At 43.0% G+C, this 16,951-nt stretch overlaps 1 protein-coding gene across 14 annotated transcripts in view; it reads right to left on the minus strand.

Annotated features, from left to right (window-relative positions):
- The window catches only part of LOC100627222 (zinc finger protein 596), a 31,825-nt gene continuing 15,214 nt past the window's right edge, over positions 341-16,951 (minus strand). For 6 of the 14 annotated variants that reach the window (XM_013978240.2, XM_013978235.2, XM_013978241.2 and 3 more), the window contains one exon: positions 14,504-16,076. In XM_013978240.2, the coding sequence (XP_013833694.1) occupies positions 14,826-16,076 (1,251 nt within the window). In that variant the 3' untranslated portion in view covers positions 14,504-14,825. Of the gene's footprint in view, positions 1,804-13,664; positions 16,077-16,951 lie in introns of those variants that run through there. The other 8 variants (XR_002336216.1, XM_021064383.1, XM_021064384.1 and 5 more) reach the window with 4 other exon arrangements.

The raw sequence follows: 16,951 nt of genomic DNA on the forward strand, positions 1-16,951 counted from the left end.
TCCCCTTTCCTCTCTGAACGACTGCCTCCGGGGCTGTCGTTAAGAGGACAAAACCAAAGATGTCACAGTCCTGAGACCAGCCACTCCCGAGGGTGGGCCAGTGAGCCCCGAGGGAACTCAGGGGAGAAACAAAGACTGGCCCCCAGCTGAGATGCAGATCAAAGGGGTGATTCCAGGAAGCCCAGACTCTTACATCTTCCCACAGAAACTGGCTTTCTTTAATCTGGTTTTCTGTAAATCTTTTGTTTCTGCAAAAACTCCCTTCTGTTGCAAAAACTCATATATCTTAGCTTCCTCCCTCACCTCCTGGGAGTGGTTTCTCAGGGCTCCCTGAGATGCTGTCTCCTGAGCTTAAGTCCTAATTTCACCCCAAATAAAACTTAAACTCTCAACCTTCAGGTTGTATTTTTTTTTTTTTTCCAGTCGACAGGGACAATGAAACAAATATGAGGAATGCAGGAGGGAAGAAGCAAACACAAAGAGTGGAGGTGAGGAAGAGCTTTTTGGAATGGAAAGCAGTCTATTTGACTGGATGCCAGGCAGAGGAAACGGGCAGAGGAGAGTAGGAGGAAGGAAGATAAGGCGGAATAATTCCTCATGAAAGAAGCTGATATGGCTGTTTTCAGTCCTGCTAAGGAATTTGGAATTTGACCTGAGGGGAAAAGGTAAACCAATGACAACGTCAATGACAGGAAATTCAAGTCACCCACCAAGTGACAGCTGCGGGAACTGTGATTGCCTGAGTCTGGGTTCTTGGGCCTTAATCACTACCAGAAATTTGAGAAGTTGGCAAACCCCATGTTTTCTGAGGACAGTGTCAGTGTGCAGGCTGACTGGTCCACCAGGATGGCAGAACAGACGAAAGAAAAAGAAATATATAGACTTTTTGAGATTATTTTTTTAAAGCTATGGAACGTGATGGATAAACCAGGAATAAGTATTATGAATGTTTACACTCTAACGTTTTTCATGAGGTGTGTATAAGAAGAAACTATTTAATGTAGCATCTGTTATGCAAACAACAGGAAGAGATGCCATTTACTATTTACATTTCATTTCAGAGATCGATGTTTATATTTAATTCATGAATTTTGACAACATACCTTTTGCTAGTTCTCTAGTTATATATTTTTTGCAACTACTGGTGCATCTGAAATAAGGCAATATGATTTTCTGTTTAAGTTAAAGCAGAGGCATTAGCATGCAGATACATAGCTTATGAAACGTGGCCTGTAAATAATCCTTTTTGAGGGTAGACCTGACTTGGGGATTGCTAAAATAGAAAAATAATCACAGGGGTCTTCGGGCGGGGCTGGGTCCCGCGTGCAGCAGCATCTTGCACAGTCCCGGGCTTGCGCTTCTGAGAGATGCTCCCGCGGGCAGTGCGGGGCGAGGCGACAGGGGCCTCTTCAGAGCAAGGGCCTGAACAGGAGACACAGGATCTCTTACAAAGCGTGAGCCGTTTCTCTCCAAGAGTGAGAGTGGCAAGAGAAGCTGACTCGACAGCAATTCCCCGTCAGGAGAGAAAAAGGGATGGAACAGCTTTTCAGTGGGACCTACCTGCCTAACAAGGAAGCAGGGATGTGTCGCTGTGTACACTGTGACAGTCACTCTTCACCGCTGAGGAAAAGTACTTCTCGGGCACTGGATGGCCTTCATTTTCTGAGGCTCACGGCACATCTGGCTCTGATGAGGGTGACCCAGGAATCCTGAGACGTGTGGACACCTCACTGGGACCAGCTGGCCCGGAGGTTGTCTGCAAGCAGTGCGAAGCTCACCTTGGCCACGTGTTTCCTGATGGACCTGGGCATAGTGGTCACAGGGTTCGCATCAACAGTGTGGCGCTCACGGTCAGTTCAGGGAAATACTGTCTGTCTCCAAGAGTCCCTTCCCTTCACCACGCTCACATTTCCAAACTCGGTTTTCATAATTTATGCAAATGACTGGTTTTATTAACTACCAAACTAGGCTGAGTTTGCTGGCACCAAGCAAGTCACACCTTCTCTCATTCATTGCCTAAGGTCAGCTGCACTCTAGCTCTGGCTCTGACTTCACAGAATGACAAAGGGGCAGCCATTTCCCTAAAATCAACTCCTGTGGGCTTTGACTGGACAAGAGGGCGTGACTCTTTGGGGATATTAGGAGGCTGATGGATAAGCCAAAACATTCCTACAAACCTATCCTGAATTTTCCATTTCAGTTAAGTTCTTCACAGCCATGCGCAGGTAGGAGATCAAACAAGAAGAGGAAGGAAAATATGGGATTAGAATAATCCACACTCCCAGCATGGAAAAGGCAACTAGGAGGCAGGTTGGGGATGGTCTGTGTTTTGGAGGCACAGGTGGGGATCCACAGGATGCAGATTTTTCCCAAAACTTTAGATTGTCTTGAACATTCTAGTTCCAAAGTCTCTACCTGAAGCTAACTTTCAACGGGAGTTTGTTAAACTTTAGTGATAATGAATACAAGTGGCCACAAAGGTAAACTTTGAAACGTTCAAATAGGAGTTCCTGCCATATCGCAGTAGAAATGAATTCCTAGGAACCATGACGTTTCGGGTTCAATCCCTGGCCTTGCTCAGTGGGTTAAGGATCTGGCGTTGCCGTGAGCTGTGGTGTAGATAGCAGATGTGGCTCGGATCTGTTGTTGCTGTGGCTCTGGCGTAGGCCAGCAGCAACAGCTCTGATTAGACCTCTAGCCTGGGAAACTACATATGCTGCAGGTTTGGCCCTAAAAAGACAAAAAAAAAAAAAAAAAAAAAAAAAGTTTAAATAAAATATTTAAATTTTAAAAAAAGAAAACTAATCATGTAAGTTCCTACTTATTTTGATTTTAGATAATAGAGAAATATACATATGTAATGCTTTTTTTTTTTTTTTTTGCTTTTTAGGTCCATACCTGTGGCATATGGAGGGTCCCAGACTAGGTGTCTAATCTACACCACAGCCACAGCCATGCCAGATCTAAGCTGCATCTTCGACCTACACCACTGAGGTGTATCCTTAACCCACTGAGTGAGGCCAGGGATCGAACCAACAACTTCGTGCTTCCTAGTCAGATTCATTTCTTCTGCACCATGATGGGAACTCCTTTTATTTTTATTTTTTTTTTTTTATGGCCACACCCAAGGCATATGGTGGTTCCCAGGCTAGGGGTCAAATTGGAGCTGCAGCCACCAGCCTATGCCACAGCCACAGCAATGCCATATCCAAGCTACATCTGTGACTTACACCACAGCTCAGGGCAATGCAGGATCCTTAACCCACTGATGGAGGCCTGGGATCAAAACTGTGTCCTCATGAATACTAGTCAGATTAATTTCTGCTGAGCCATGATGGGAACTCCTCAAGTTGCATTTTACACTGAATGTATTGTTTTGCATAATGCATAATTCTTAGAAAAACTGCCCTTTACAAAAGTTTAATCAATGGATTTTTCAGAGTTCCCGTCGTGGCTCAGCAGAAACCAATCTGACTAGTATCCATGAGGATACGGTTTCCATCCCTGGCCTCGCTCAGTGGGTTAAGTATCCGGTGTTGCCATGGGCTGTGCTGTAGGTCACAGGTGAAGCTTAGATCTCAAGTTGCTGTGGCTGTGGTGTACACTGGCAGTTGCAGCTCCAATTTGACCCTAGCCCAGGAACTTCCATATGCCACAGGTTGGGCCCTAAAAAATAACGCTTAATCAATGGATATTTTCTTAAAATGAGGTTTCCATTCTTGAATTTTTATGAAACTAAAATTTTAGGGTATGGTAATAATTTTTCTTTTTCTTTTGAGCCCCACCCGTGGCATAGGGAGTTTCCTAGGCTAGGGGTGCAATATAGCCATCAGCTTACACCACAGCTCACAGCAACGCCAGATCCTTAACCCACTGAGCGAGACCAGGGATCAAACCTGCGTCCTCATGGATGCTAGTCAGGCTCATTAACTGCTGAGCCATGGCGGGAACTCCTATGGTAATAATTTTTTGACATGGTATCTTAAATACATAAAATAAAGAAAGTGGTTCTGTTGTAAGGGCATGTGAAAATTCTTATGGCAACCCCCCCCCAAAAAAAATCCCAAAAATAAACCCTGGGTTTCTGATTCATAACTTTCTAGAATTAGAAACAAGGAAAATGGGGTCGTAGCCTAGTGGTACAGCAGGGTAAGGATCCTACATTATCCCTGCGGTGGCTTGGGTGGGTGCTATGGCACAGGTTTGATTCCTGGCCTGCACACCCTCCCCCCCAAAAAAAGAAAGAAAGAAACAAGGAATGTAAATTCTTTAACTGTAAATTGGTTTCCATTCTAGAAATTAGGGCCAGCTTTTAGAAACATCTAATTTTCTAATTATAGTTATCCACATAATTTTGAATTGTGTAGGAATATTTCAAAATACATCACAAGTGTCTCTACCTAAAGTATTCTTTTTAAACATTTTCTTAATAAAGGCACCCTCTCACTAAACAGGGTCTAAATAGAATGTAATACTGTGGTGATAATAATGTAATAGACAATGCCCTTGTAAGGAGTAGGTGCTAAGACAATTTTTTTTTTTTTTTGCCTTTTTAGGGCCCCACCCACGGTATATATAGGTTCCCAGGCTAGGGGTCCAATCAGAGTTGTAGCTGTTGCCTACACCACAGCCACAGTAATGCTGGATCCTTAACCCACTGAGCAAGGCCAGGGATAGAACCTGCATCCTCATGGATGCTAGTCAGATTCATTTCCTCTGAGCCATGCTGGGAACTCCTAAGACAAATTTTTTGGCTGACATATTTTCCAATATATTCAATCTGTTTTTTGTGGCTTTTTTTTTTTAACAACAGCATTATAGAGAGGCCTAATGAAATGAATAATTTGATAACATTACTAGATAGGTCTAGTGAAAGTCATAGCTCAGAACTGATGAAAGGAGAAGACTTCATTGAAATACTTTTATATTACCATTAATAAACACTATGCAAAAATATGGATCACAAGTTCTCATTGTGCTTTAGCAGTAACAAACCAGACCTGCATCCATGAGGATGCAAGTTTGATTCCCAGCCCCACTCAGTGGGTTAAGGATCTGGCATTGCAGTGAGCTGTGGTGTAGGTCACAAACATGGCTCAGCTCTGGCATTGCTGTGGCTATGGTGTAGACTGGCAGCTATAGCTCCAATTTGACGCCTAGCCTGGTAACCTACATTTGCCATGGGTGTAGCTCTAAAAAAAAGAAAAAAAGAAATCAAAGATGACATAAACAGATGAAAAGACTTACCATGCTCTTAGATTGGAAGAATCAATATTATCAAAATGACTATACTCCCCAAGGAAATCTACAGATTCAATGCAATCCTTATCAAATTAACAAGGACGTCTTCCACAGAACTAGAACAAATTTTTTTTTTTTTGTCTTTTTGCTATTTCTTTGGGCCGTTCCCACGGCATATGGAGGTTCCCAGGCTAGGGGTCAAATCGGAGCTGTAGCCGCTGGCCTACACCAGAGCCACAGCAACTTGGGATCCGAGCCACGTCTGCAACCTACACCACAGTTCACGGCAATGCTGGATTGTTAACCCACTGAGCAAGGCCAGGGACCAAACCTGCAACCTCATGGTTCCTAGTCGGATTTGTTAACCACTGCGCCACGACGGGAACTCCCAGAACTAGAACAAAATATTTTAAAGTTTGTTTGAAAGCACAAAAGACCTAGAATAATCAGACATCCTGAAAAAGAAAAATGGACCTTGAGTAATCAGGCTCCCTGACTTCAGGCTATACTGCAAAGCAACAGTTATCAAAACTGTATGGTACTGGCACAAGGACAGACATATAGATCAGTGGAACAGGATAGAAAACCCAGAATTAGCAACACGTCCTTTGGAGTTCCTATTGTGGCTCCAGTGGTTAATGAATCTGACTAGGAACATGAGGTTGCAGGTTCAATCCCTGGCCTTGCTCAGTGGGTTAAGGATCTGGCATTGCCTTGAACTGTGGTGTAAGTTACAGATGTGGCTCAGATCCCTCATTGCTGTGGCTCTGGTGTAGGCCAGTAGCTACAGCTCCGATTAGACCCCTAGCCTGGGAATCGCCATATACATGGGTGCGGCCATAGAAAAAGACAAAAAACAAACAAACAAACAAAAGAATTAAACCCATGCACCTATAGTCAATTAATCTATGACAAAGGAGGCAAGAATGTACAATGGAGACAAGACAGCCCCTTCAATAACTGGTGCTGGGAAAACTGGAGAGCCACATGTAAATGTATGAAATTAGAACACTTCCTAGCACCATACACAAAAATAAACTTGAAATGGATTAAAGACTTAAATATAAGACTGGATACTACAAAACTCTTAGAGGAAAACATAGACCAAACACTCTCTGACGTAAGCCACAGCAACATCTTCTCAGATCCACATCTGAGAGTAATGACAGTGAAAACAAAAATAAACAAATGGGGAGTTCCCGTCATGGCGCAGTGGTTAATGAATCCAACTAGGAACCATGAGGTTGCAGGTTCGGTCCCTGCCCTTGCTCAGTGGGTTAATGATCCGGCGTTGCCATGAGCTGTGGTGTAGGTTGCAGACTCGGCTCGGATCCCGCGTTGCTGTGGCTCTGGCATAGGCCGGTGGCTACAGCTCCAATTCGACCCTAGCCTGAGAACCTCCATATGCCGCTGGAGCGGCCCAAGAAATAGCAAAAAGAAAAAAAAGAGAGAGAGAGAAATAAATAAATAAATAAATGGGACTTAGCTAAACTTTAAAGTTTCTGCACAGCAAAGGAAACCCTAAACAAAAGGAAAAGACAACACACAGAATGGGAGAAAATCTTTGTAAATGAAGCGACTGACAAGGTATTAATCTCCAAAATTTATAAACACCTTCTGCAGCTCAATACCAAAAAAATGAACAACCCTATCAAAAAATGGGCAGAAGATCTAAACAGACAATTCTCCAAAGAAGACACACAGATGGTCAAAAAACACATGAAAGATGTTCAACATCACTAATTATTCAAGAAATGCAAAACAAAACCACTATGAGGTACCACCTCACACCAGCCAGAATGGCCATCATTAATAAGTCCACAAATACCAAATGCTGGAGAGAGTGTGGAGAAAAGTGAACCCTCCGGCACTGTTGGTGGGAATGTAAACTGGTGCAACCGCTGTGGAAAACAGTATGGAGATTCCTCAGAAAACTGAAAATAGAATTACCATTTGACCCAGCAACCCCACTCTTGGGCATCTGTCCAGAGAAAACTATGACTCAAAAAGACACATGTACTCTAATGTTCAATGTGGCTCTATATACAATAGCCAAGATGTGGAAACAACCTAAATGCCCATTGACAAAGGCATGAATGAAGATGTGGTACATATACACAATGGAATATTACTCAGCTGTTAAAAGGAAAGAAATAATGGCATTTGCAGCAGCATGGATGGACATAGAAATTATCATGCTAAGTGAACTTAGCCAGACAGTGAGACACCAACATCAAATGCTATCACTTACATGTGAAACCTAAAAAAAGGACACAACGGGAGTTCCCCTCATGGTGCAGTGGAAATGAATCCAACTAGGAACCATGAGGTTGCAGGTTCGATACCTGGCCTTGCTCAGTGTGTTAAGGATCCAGTGTTGCCATGAACTGTGGTGTAGGTCATAGATGTGGCTCGGATCTCACGTGGCGTGGCTCTGGTGTAGGCCAGCTGCTACAGCTCCAATTAGACCCCTAGCCTGGGAACATCCATAGGCCGCAGGAGCGGCCCTAGAAAATACAAAAAAAAAAAAAAAAAAGACAGCAATGTATGTGATTTGATTTATTTGTTTGTGTGACTCTCAGGTCTGTTTGTAGCTCCCTAACCCCTTTTAAAGCAAGGCAACTTGCTCAGGGTCATGTTGTATTTCATCTAAATGTTGATTATATTGATATTCTTCCATGTATAATGTTCTATTGTCACGCTAACGAATTACCACAGACTGGTGACTTTATGTAACAAAAATGAACCTTTCACAATTCTGGATGCAGAGGCCCTAAATCACTTTTTCTATACTGAAACCTAGGTTTGTAGGGCCATGCTGCATCTAAAGGTTCCATGACAGGGGCAGCGGAACCCCCCTTCACTGAGCTGATGTTTTCTGTAAAACAGGATAAATAATGTAAGGAAACCATCAAATTTAATGTAGAAAACTTACTGCCTGGATATCCTCTGAGGTTTAAATTAAATTAATTCATGGTTTGCCAGTGGTATTTTTTTTGTTTATGGTAAATTTTGCTCATTTCAAGCATGATGTTCTAGATTAGCTGGTCATGTTGATTTTCCTGTGTGATCCAAGTAACGTCCCAGTAACAATATTCCTTTTTCTTATTTAAAAAAGGAAATGGACTGTTGTTTATATGTAGTCATTATTCTGAAATGCTGACAGTGAAATAAGTGAAAATAGGATACGGCATAAAAATTCATGTGAAAAAAAAATCTGTCATTCAATGTAACTTTTACTTTTGTTCATTTAAACATGTATAAGGTGTATCCTGACAGTTGGTTTTTCTTTTTTCTTTTTTTTCTTGTTAGGGCCGCACCCGCGTCATGTGGAGGTTCCCAGGCTAGGGGTCCAATCGGAGCTGTGGCCGACAGCCTACACCACAGCTCACGGCAACACCGGATCCTTAACCCACTGAGTGAGGCCAGGGATTGAACCCGCATCCTGATGGATGCTAGTCATGTTCTTTAACTGCTGAGCCACGATGGGAACTCTCAGATTTTTCTTTCTATAATGCAATTGCCTGAGTTAAGCTTTGATTGTTGAGGCGACCGCTTCAAAGCTGGATATTTCAACTAAACACATTACCAGACACATGACTAGACTAGAAAGATCCAGGCCACCCTCATCCCAACTCCTTTTTTTGGAGATGTTGGCTGATTTAGATAACTGACAATTTCTCTTCCCATGCTTCAAGTTCCTCCTGTGTTGTAATTTCACTAATAAAGCGTAAGCCTGTGGAATCCTAGGCCCCACCTGCAACCCTTAAAAGGCAAACCCCAGTTCTATGCGCTCTCTCCCCATGACCTCACTGCTGGCCCCAGGATTGCTGTTTTCCAGGACTTGTGGAGAAGTAAACCTTGTCCCTTTCAATCCCTTCCTAATTGCTATTGATGAAGGCATCTTGCAATCACACTAAGGACCACAAGGGTCAGTCCAGCTGCAACATTAGCTACTGACAGGATAAGACCAATAAGCAAAAACGAGTGTGTGTCTTCAGATGGGGGAGCAGTTAGTCTCCCAAAGGAAGGCCAGAGTTAGAATCCATCCTTACCTCCCCTCCAAAGCCGCAGTAACTTAAAAATTAAGAGCCCAGCTATCTCCTCCTCTATCCCCTTGCTGCCCTGTCACCTGTTTTTCAGGTGTGAGCTCTGGGTTTATGCTTCTCTATCTGGAGCAATTGCTGAGCAGCCTGGTTGGATGGTGCTCCTTGGATGCTGGTGGCAACACTGAGTGGGCTGAGGGGCGACCTGATTCCAGGCAAACTTAGAAAACTCTGCTTGGGCTCCAGGGTCTGAGGATCTCCCCCAGTGCTCCCAGCCCACCCCAGTGGTTTCTGGGTCCCAGGGAGTATCTTATGACATCTGTACTGACTCTCTTGACCCCCTGATAGATCTTCAGGGGACCACCAGCCTTTGCTGGGCCTGCAGTGACTCAGAATACTTTCCAAGGGCTCAGATAGGTAAGATGCCCTGAAAAAATTGGCCAGTCCAAGCATCTGGCAGTGTACATGGAAAATTTCTGAAAATTCCCTGGGGGAAATGACGTATGGAGGTAACTTGGGATCCAGAGAGCTGCTGTGAGTACTCTGGGAACCCTCTGTCACTTCTTCAGGACATCAGTTTTTCAGGGATCGAGAAAGTTTATTCCATGTTTTACAACAGCAATAATGATAATAATTATTAAAGTAATATTTAGAACACGGGCAATCTTGAGAACTTCCATGCCAACCTCTGGAGGAGATCCCTAGAGGGCAGACATAGAGATGCCCTGTTCTAGAACCAACCAGCCACAGGAACCTCACAGAATTTCAGGGGTTGAGCCAGTTTTCTGATGGCCTGAGTGCCCTGCAGAGAAGGCAGGGCCCAGACACACCTGGTGCTCAAAGACTCCCGCTATTAGGCACTTTAGGTCCCCACAAGGACCTGGTCAACTTTTCTTGTTCTTTAAGAAGCCCCTTTGGGTCCAGACACTTCAGTTCACCTATCTCGGCCAGCAGTCCTCATCCAGCAGTGGCCACAGTGGCAGCCTAAGTTGGTTCTGAGCTCACTGAGTGACTTAGACAATTTGAGGGTCAGTCACAGGACAGGCTGCCCCCTCCTTGCCATGCAGCGCCGCCCCATGCTTTCTTGGACACCCCAGGGGATACAGAACATTTCAGAGGTTCAGGAGCCTGGGATGACTCCTGTGAGCCTCAGTATTTGTAAAACCAGCTCTCGAGCTTCTGTGCTGATTTTGGAGTTCTGCGGAGGCTCATGTGGATCAGGAAGGGAAGAGCACCCGCCTCCTGTGCCCTTGAGTGGCCTCAGAAATTTGCGTGAAGACTCTGGCTGGTCAAAGACACTCTTCTGTGTGCTTTAGGCCAGCACAACAGTTTGGGGGCCCTAATAAGATATACATTTTTCCAGACACCCAGGCAGGATTTGCCTTTGGAAAGAGACTTCTAACATTTCAGGAGGCTCTTCAGGAAGCCAGGAGAACCGTGAATGGGCAGCTATATGGAGGAACCTGCCACCATTATCTTCAGTCCACCTGACACCTAGGTGAACAGAGAGACTCTGTTCAATGCTGTGCAACTACTACCACAAAAAGAAGGCATGGAGTCCCCGTTGTGGCTCAGTGGTTAACGAATCCGACTAGGAACCATGAGGTTTCGGGTTCAATCCCTGGCCTTGCTCAGTGGGTTAAGGATCCAGCATTGCCGTGAGCTGTGGTGTAGGTTGCAGATATGGCTCGAATCCCGCGTTGATGTGTCTCTGGCATAGGCTTGGCAGCTACGGCTCCGATTAGACCCCTAGCCTGGGAATTTCCACATGCCATGGGTGCAGCCCTAGAAAAGGCAACAAGAAAAAAAAAAAAAAGACATAATATATTTTAAAAAAAACAATAAAATCATAATGAGTTACATTGATAATGATTATCCTAATTACAATAAAATGAATAAGTATATAAATGATAATAATTAAAAGCCTAGGGAGGAGTTCCCGTCGTGGCGCAGTGGTTAATGACTCCGACTAGGAACCATGAGGTTGCAGGTTTGGTCCCTGCCCTTGCTCAGTGGGTTAATGATCTGGCTTTGCCATGAGCTGTGGTGTATGTCGAAGACGTGGCTCGGCGTAGGCTGGCAGCTATGGCTCTGATTAGACCCCTAGCCTGGGAACCTCCATATGCCGTGGGAGTGGCCCAAGAAAAGGCAAAAAGACAAAAAAAAAAAAAAAAAAAGAAAAGAAAGAAAGAAAGAAAGAAAGAAAGAAAGAAAGAAAGAAAGAAAGAAAGAAAGAAAGAAAGAAAGAAAGAAAGAAAAAAGCCTACAGAGATTGTAGAACAGAATACAAATTCTATTGTTGGGCCTTGTGGGGTATTTTGGAGTCCGAACCCTAGGTTTGCACAATAAAATAACCCATGGACCAGAACATGAGGGAAGGATAAACCAAACTGGAGGGGGATTTGGGCTAATGAGGGAACTACTGTGCTGACCTTGAGAAGAGGGCTTTCCCTCGCAGAGGCATAGATAGGTCTGGAGCCTACTAGTCACAGGATTCCCACCAGATATCAGGATTCAGGCCACTGGCTGACAAAGCTTGGCCTTGGGTTTACAACCAGGATGCAGCAACCCTGCCAGAGACACGCATTAAGCCTCCATCGGCTGCTTCCGTCCTCAGCTTACTTTCTGCCATCTGGTCTACCCAGGCCTCTTGAGTTCCAGGCAACTGTGTTCACATGTACCATTCCAGGGCTGTTGGAGAGTGTGACAATTGGTGCTCCCCAGCTGGCAAGGTGTGACACAAGCAGGCACTAGAGCTTTCTGTTATTTTCCAGAACTTACAAAGTTGTTCCATTGCTTGTTCTGGTGTGTGGCACCCACTCTGCCTTTCTTTCCAGCACTTGGCTTTTCTGGGAACCCAAGAGGACTGAGAATATTTGCAGAGGTCATGGGGACATGAGCGAGGACATCTAGGGGAAGTTTCAGAGTGGGTGGAAAAACGACATTGTGATGCGAACTCTACTGTCAACTGTGCTGTGCTCTGAGACCATGTCACTGGTCCAGGGATTTGGAAGCCGGAGTTAGTGAAAGAACTTGGTTGCCACTGTAGATACTGGACTTGAGAGGAGAGCTCTAACAGATCTTTTCCTGCAAGTGCAGTATGTTGATCTGGAACCTCAGACGCAGGGAGATGGCACTGGGGTGGTACCTGGTCAGTGAGGGCTGCATGCAAGTTGGTGTCCTGTGCATGTGAGTGGGCGTTGGAGGAACCCTTGAGTGGAGGTGAGGTTTGCTGAAGACTTAGCTCTCAGGGCTTGTTTCTCCCAAACCTCTGATGCCCCTAGTCCGCGATACTTATCCTGACATGAAAATACAGGCAGGCATCTTAACAAAAAATAGTGACCTAACTAACAACCACAACAGAATAGACTCAGAATCCAGTATATGCTTTTGGAATTCCAACACTTAAGATGACTCAAAAGCCATCTACTATTACTTTCTTTCATTTGCAAAACTCATTCTTCTTCCATGGATGCTAGAAGGAAAGGATCCCTGATTGAATAGGAAGGAATCAACCTCAAATATGGACTGTGAACTACACTCACAAAGAACTGGACATTCTGATCCTTTCTCAGGCAACCCTGGACAGGCGGTAGTGGAGAGCCACAATATTTAGGGCGGGGGGTGTCCTGTGGCTTTGTGTTGCCCTGTGCCTGAAGGTCTGTCTTTTGACCTTTTGAAATGACTTGATTCCTTATGATGAAAGCAATCAGAGTATGTATCTGAGGCTGGACATGAAGGTTATTAGCCAAATACTCATCATTATACACAATGTGCTCCATACTCCCCACTTTCTACTCCTGGATAGTTCTCCACTTCCAATATGTCATTGTTGGAATATTAATAAACACACCCCAAAATATTTTCATCATGAAAAAAATGACAGGAGTTGCTGCATTATCTCAGGACAAAAGCCGGGTAAATGCTTTCAACACTAGGGAAACCCTAGTCACTAGCTTAGCACCTTCTGTCTCCTCATGTGCTCATATCCCTATGAAGGGAAATTAGAATCTCCCTTATGGTATCTATCTAAATCAAACACATGAACTGCTTCATTTCACCAGGGTTCTGTACTTTAACTCAGAGCAACGATCTCAAACTGAAGTGTCCCCTAGTTGTGAGGACTCTCAGGTCACTTGATGGCCACATGTACTAAGATCAGGGTACTCTGAGGAGGAAAGTTTCCTTTCCCCCTTAGAATGTGGAAGTAGGTTCCCTTATGTGTACTGCATTACCTCTTAGAGAGGTCACATATTTTTCAGGCCATCTGAGCAACTTTCATCAAAGTGCCATTTCACAACCATTGTGGTTTAGGTACAGCCGAGTTTCTTCCTCCTAGAGGAGTAATTCTTTAATGATGGGGCTTTTCAAAGGAATGCCTGGAAAAAAATTTTAATTATAGTAACAGAAAACAAGTTAAATTATACTTCAATGCACTGTCACTTCCTTTTACCCCTCAGCTTTCATTGGGTCTAATTCCCACATAAGGAAATAGTCTCAGAGATGTAGGGGAGAGTCACTGTGTATTTCAGTTTGCTTATTTACAAATGTTATAGCCTTTTGATGAACTCAGTTTTTTGAGTAAGTCTATTTTGTCTGATAGTATAGCTACCTCTGCTCCCATGATTTCTATTTTTGCAGAATATGTTTTTCTATCCCTTCACATTGAGTCCATTTATTCCTTAGAAAAAGAGGACAAATTAATAAACATCTGTGTTCTTAGTATTGCCACTTGTGAAACATATATATTAGTCATGTTCAAATGAGTACCAAGGAGCAGGCCTTCTCTTATTATCCTGGCAGAAGAGAAGCTCCCATTTTTTCTTGCCTAGCCTTCTGCATTTGTATATGGGAGGGGCCGGAACTCATGGGCCTCATTCCCATTTGGTGATTTGCGAATTCATGGCAGGGGAATGACATGACAGGGGAATATGGGCAAGATCAGATTATCTTGGCTTCTTTCTGCTCTCCCAGCTTTCCAGGTGTCTTACGCATCACTAGGAGGGATGGTAATTTGTCATTACATAAATTAGCATAAGTATATTAGACATCCTAGAAAAGGGTTATCCCAAATGTCTTTACACTTCTTCATGTCCTAACTTGGTCCCACTTATTTCGTTTTTAGCAGTTACCTGACACAGAATCTTTCTCGTGCATGCCAAGAATGGTGCTAAGTTAAATGAGTGTGAGAGTATGCAGTGATTACAGATCTAAAATTTCTCTCCTGTGCAGTTCACTTATTTATTTAAAGGACAAATTGTAACTGGTGGTATTTCTACACTGACTGCAGACATAGAATTTCTCTGACATGTGATTTACCCATTTAGTTTAACATTTACAGCTGTGGATGAAGATTCTTCCACATTCATTTCATTTATAGTTTCACTTCTCCCAGGTGAGTCTACTGCCAAAGGTTTTGTTATAATATATAGTGACAAACATATGAATTCTATCAACTTTGAAGTAACTTTAATTGAGTGAAGTAATAAGGATGAATAAAGGCTCTTATACATTGAATATAAACATAGTGTTCCTTCCTTAAGAGTGTTTATAGTTTGAAGCTCTGGGTGGTGACCCTTCCACATTTATTACCTTTATCGTGTGAGTTCTCTCGTGTTGTCTAAGGTTAAAATATTTACTGAAGGCTTTCCCACATATATAACATTTATATGGTTTCTCTCCAGTGTGAATTCTCTTATGCAATCTAAAGTTATAACTTCTATTGAAGGCTTTACCACATATATTGCATTCATACGGCTTCTCACCAGTGTGAGTTCTTTCATGTCGTCTAAGGACAGAAGAGTGATTGAAGGCTTTCCCACACAGCTGACATTCATACGGTTTTTCTCCAGTGTGAGTTCTCTCATGTCGCTTAAGGACAGAAGAATCAGTGAAGGCTTTCCAACATAGATGACATTCATATGGTTTCTCTCCAGTGTGAGTTCTCTCATGTCGTCTAAGAACAGATGATTCAGTGAAGGCTTTTCCACATACATGACATTCGTATGGCTTCTCCCCTGTATGAGTTCTCTCATGTTTTCTAAGGTGAGAACAGTGAGTGAAGGCTTTCCCACATAGATGACATTCATATGGTTTCTCTCCATTGTGAGTCCTCTCATGTTGTCTAAGGTAAGAAGTTTTACTGAATGTTTTACCACATAGATTGCACCCATAGGGTTTCTCTCCAAAGTGAGTTCTCTCGTGTTTTCTAAGGTCAGAACAATGAGCGAAGGCCTTCCCACATAGATGACATTCACTTGGTTTCTCTCTAGTGTGAATCATCTCATGTCGCCTAAGGTTATAACTTTTACTGAAAGCTTTCCCACACAGATGACATCCATATAATTTCTCTCCAGTGTGAATTCTCTCATGTTTTCTAAGGTCAGAACAATGAGTGAAGGATTTCCCACAAAGATGACATCCATGTGGTTTCACTCCAGTGTGAATCATCTCATGTCGTCTAAGGTTAGAACTTTTACCAAAGGCTTTTCTACATACATGACATTCAAATGTTTTCTCACCAGTTTGAGTACTGTGGTGTTCTCTCAGGGCAGGACTTTGAATAAACGTATTCCTATGTTGATGACGGTCATGGGATTTACTTCTAGCATGAATTTGCTTATGTAGATTAAAGGATGACAAGTAACTGATAGCTTTTCCAAAATCTTCACTGATACAGGGTTTCTTTCCCACTTGAGGTATCACATATTGAGTCAATGTTAAGATTTCAGTAAATTTTTCTCTGAAATCTTTGCATTGCACAGGATCCTCTTGAGTGTGAGATCTCTGCTTTTTGAAAGGAAATGAGACTATTACAGGTTGGCTCACATTTATTCATTCCTTCATTCATTTCTCTACATATACATTCTAGAACAATCAATACTCTAGTTAAAACTGTTCCTATATTAAATTAAAAAATACCTTGAGGAGTTCCTGTCATGGCTCAGTGGAAACAAACCCAACTAGCATCCTTGAAGACACAGGTTTGATCCCTGGCCTTGCTCAGTGGGTTAAGGATTTGGCATTGCCAGGAGCTGTGGTATAGGTTGCAGATGTGGCTCGGATCTGGCATTGCTGTGGCTGTGGTGTAGGGCAGTAGCTACACCTCCAATTCAACCTCTAGCCACAGAAACGCCATATGCAGCAGGTATGGCCCTAAAAAGACAAAACAAACAAACAAACAAAAAACACTTAAAAAATACCTTGAGACAAACAACAATGAAAACACAATCATACACAATCTATGGTATGCTGCAAAAGCAGTGCTTAGAGAGAAGTTCATAGCATACAGGTCTTCCAAAAAAAAAAAAAAAAAAAAAGAAAGAAAAAAAGAAAAGAAAAATCTCAAATCAACAACCAATGTAATACCTAAAAGAATTTAAAAAAGAGAACAAATAAAAACTAGACCCAGCACCAGGAAGGGAATCATAAAGATCAGAGAGGAAATCAATACAAGAGATTAAAAAAATAGAAAAAAAATCAACAACAAATGCTAGAGAGGATGTGGAGGAAAGAGAACCCTCCCACAATGTTGGTGGGAATTTAAATTGGTAAAACCACTACATAAAACAGTATGGAAGTTCCTCAGAAAACTAAATATAGAACTACCATATGATCCAGCAATCCCACTCCTGGGCATATATCTGAACAAAATATTCATTCAA

The sequence above is a fragment of the Sus scrofa genome, chromosome 10 (assembly GCF_000003025.6).
Source record: "Sus scrofa isolate TJ Tabasco breed Duroc chromosome 10, Sscrofa11.1, whole genome shotgun sequence".
NCBI lineage: Eukaryota > Metazoa > Chordata > Mammalia > Artiodactyla > Suidae > Sus > Sus scrofa.